The following is a 2515-nucleotide window of genomic DNA, read 5'->3' on the forward strand; positions in this document are numbered from 1 at the left end:
AAGCTTTTTTACAAGTGGCAAATTAACACCTACTTGATTCCTAAAATCTAAACATTGCTCTTTATATTTATTGACCATTTTATGTTTCTACTGTTTTATTTTTGTTAAGTAACAAATGGAGTAGGCCAAGAAGATGGCTCAGAAAATATTAAAAAGTTAAAAATCAACCTGATAAACATTTAAATGCAAAGGAATAAATGTTAAAAACAGTAATGCAAATAACAATAAATAAAAAGAAACTGATTTCCTTTGAAGTCCCACCACATTATATTTTTTCTATTGTAAAGTTGTTCCCATTGGCATTTTAGTTATGGTTATGCTGTTTAAATTGTAAAATGTAAAATACATTTTCTGCAGAGCAGCAGGAGTTGTGGGCAGGAGTGTTGGTGCAGATGTTAGCTACTGCTAATTTCCCATCAACCCTTTGTTCACACTCTACTGATAGCTTTTAGCACCTCACAAGCCCAACCTAACATTAGCTTAGCACAAAAAAACAAAACAGCAATCAATATCAATGCTACGCAGCTATAAAGTTTAGAGCCAGATGACAGCTCAGATGAGGAAAATGAAGATGTTCATGGAACTATTTTTCTGCAAGTGGAGGATTTAGAATTGTAGCGGAAAAGGGAGACTTTTGTCCAACCACGTCAGCTGCTGCGTCACAAACCTGAGCTTCAAACCATGCGCTTTCATCTAATCCAACATGATTTACATAAAGAAATACTCAGTAATGGAGTTTTAATCTTAAATTCTTTATCCTCCATCATGAGAAAAATGCAGCAAGGACATGCTAAAACAGGATTTCCACTGGGGTGGGTCTTTAAATAAGCTAAGTAGTCTGCCAATGGGATAAGAAAAATGGTCTCTTATTTTAAGGAAAAATAATTATATTCACAAAAGATTAAACTCTCTTGATAAGTTTATTTTTGAAAATAAGACTAACTTTCTTCAAACAAGGATATTTTTGCTGTCTTAGCATTCTGTTTTTGCAGTTTAAAAGTAGATTGGTGGCATGTTTGTTGTGACATAGTTGTACAAGTTTACTTTTTATGAAATAATGTTTAAAAAAAGTTTTTTTAAATAGCTTGGGAAAGATAAAGAAAAACTTTTGAGGATTTTAAACCTTTTAAAGAGCCTTCTTGTGTACTCAATATTTAGAGTCAAAGTGTGAAAAACCATGTATATGGGACAGTTTAGGACAAAAAAATCTATTGATTTTACTAGAATAAAGCTTTACTTAATCAATATCCTGATTTAATTGTTTCTTACTATAAAGACACCAGATTCATGGTACGCTTGAATCCTTTTCATCTTTTTCTCTTTTATCCTGTGATAAAAATAAAGCTAGAATGGTTTTGTGTTCAGTTCATCCGGCAACTGAAGGTAAAAATAAATTCTCGGTCCATTTTCTGCTACAGCTTGACAGTCATTTAAATCAAAGAGATCAATGGTCTGCTGCGAGGAGATGGGAAAGAAATCGGATTTAAAAGAGGCATGAAAGCAAAAATAAAAAAAGTTGGAAGGTGGAAGATTAGAAAAAGAGACTGCAGAAGCATAGAAAAAAAAGCAATATTTGTGACAGAAGGATGAGTACCATTTGATAAGGCCTGCTGGAGCTCCGAGTCCGATATCACTCCACTCCTGTCCTTGTCAACCCTGAGGATGAAAACACAGATTAAATACAGCCTGCTTTAAACCACATGGGAGTCGCACACACTCCAGCAAACAATAGCTGCAGATATCCACACTGTCCTGATGAAACTTTACTCCCTACAGCATGTGTTAGCATTTGATGATGAATGACGCTCTATCGACAACACACTGAGCAGCTTGTGCGTTCATGCTCAAGAGACCGGCCAAACAAGCTCTGTGTGTGTGTGGTCATTCTTAGAGAGTAAAGTGAAATCTGCCAACTAAACAGTTCCTCTTTCATAATGGTGTCTTCTTAAAAAGTCTTGCAGGAAGAAGAGAAGCGTAAAAATGAAAATTGATTCAGACAGTAATAAAAAAGGTGGATAATATTAACCAGATCAGTGGGTATGACCTCAGAACCAAATCATCCGACTTCAGTTTCAGCAAAAATATAGCTGACAAAGACCTAAACAAGTGCCTACAGTAATAATAAAAGAGACGTTTTACATCATCAAACGTGTTTGCAGTTTATTTGGGTTGCCATGGTGAAGTAAATCACATAAGGATTTTGAGAGAAGTTTATCATCAGATGTAGAGTGAGCTTATGAGAACACCACTATGACTTCTAGGGAAAAAATGCAGCGACTCAGTATTCTTTAGCGTGACTTGAATGGGAGTTAAAGACGTTGTAAAGCCAGTCTAGAGGCTGTCCTTCATGGCACATCGCAATTGGTTTCTTGTCTGACAGAAAATTTTATTATGCAAGAAAGAAACTAACGAAATACTTTGACAGGCTACTGTATTTTTCGGACTATAAGTCGCACCGGAGTATAAGTCGCAGGGGCCAAAAAATGCATAATGAAGAAGAAAAAACCATACATAA

General features: G+C 35.3%; 1 protein-coding gene across 1 annotated transcript in view; it reads right to left on the reverse strand.

Annotated features, from left to right (window-relative positions):
- pdcd6 (programmed cell death 6) overlaps positions 1 to 2515 on the reverse strand; it is a 17978-nt gene that overhangs the window by 10723 nt on the left and 4740 nt on the right. The window contains exon 2 of the mRNA XM_024280367.2: positions 1595 to 1656. Coding sequence (XP_024136135.1) covers positions 1595 to 1656 — 62 coding nt within the window. The remainder of the gene's footprint in view (positions 1 to 1594; positions 1657 to 2515) is intronic.

This window comes from Oryzias melastigma, linkage group LG20 (assembly GCF_002922805.2).
Source record: "Oryzias melastigma strain HK-1 linkage group LG20, ASM292280v2, whole genome shotgun sequence".
NCBI classification, from domain to species: domain Eukaryota; kingdom Metazoa; phylum Chordata; class Actinopteri; order Beloniformes; family Adrianichthyidae; genus Oryzias; species Oryzias melastigma.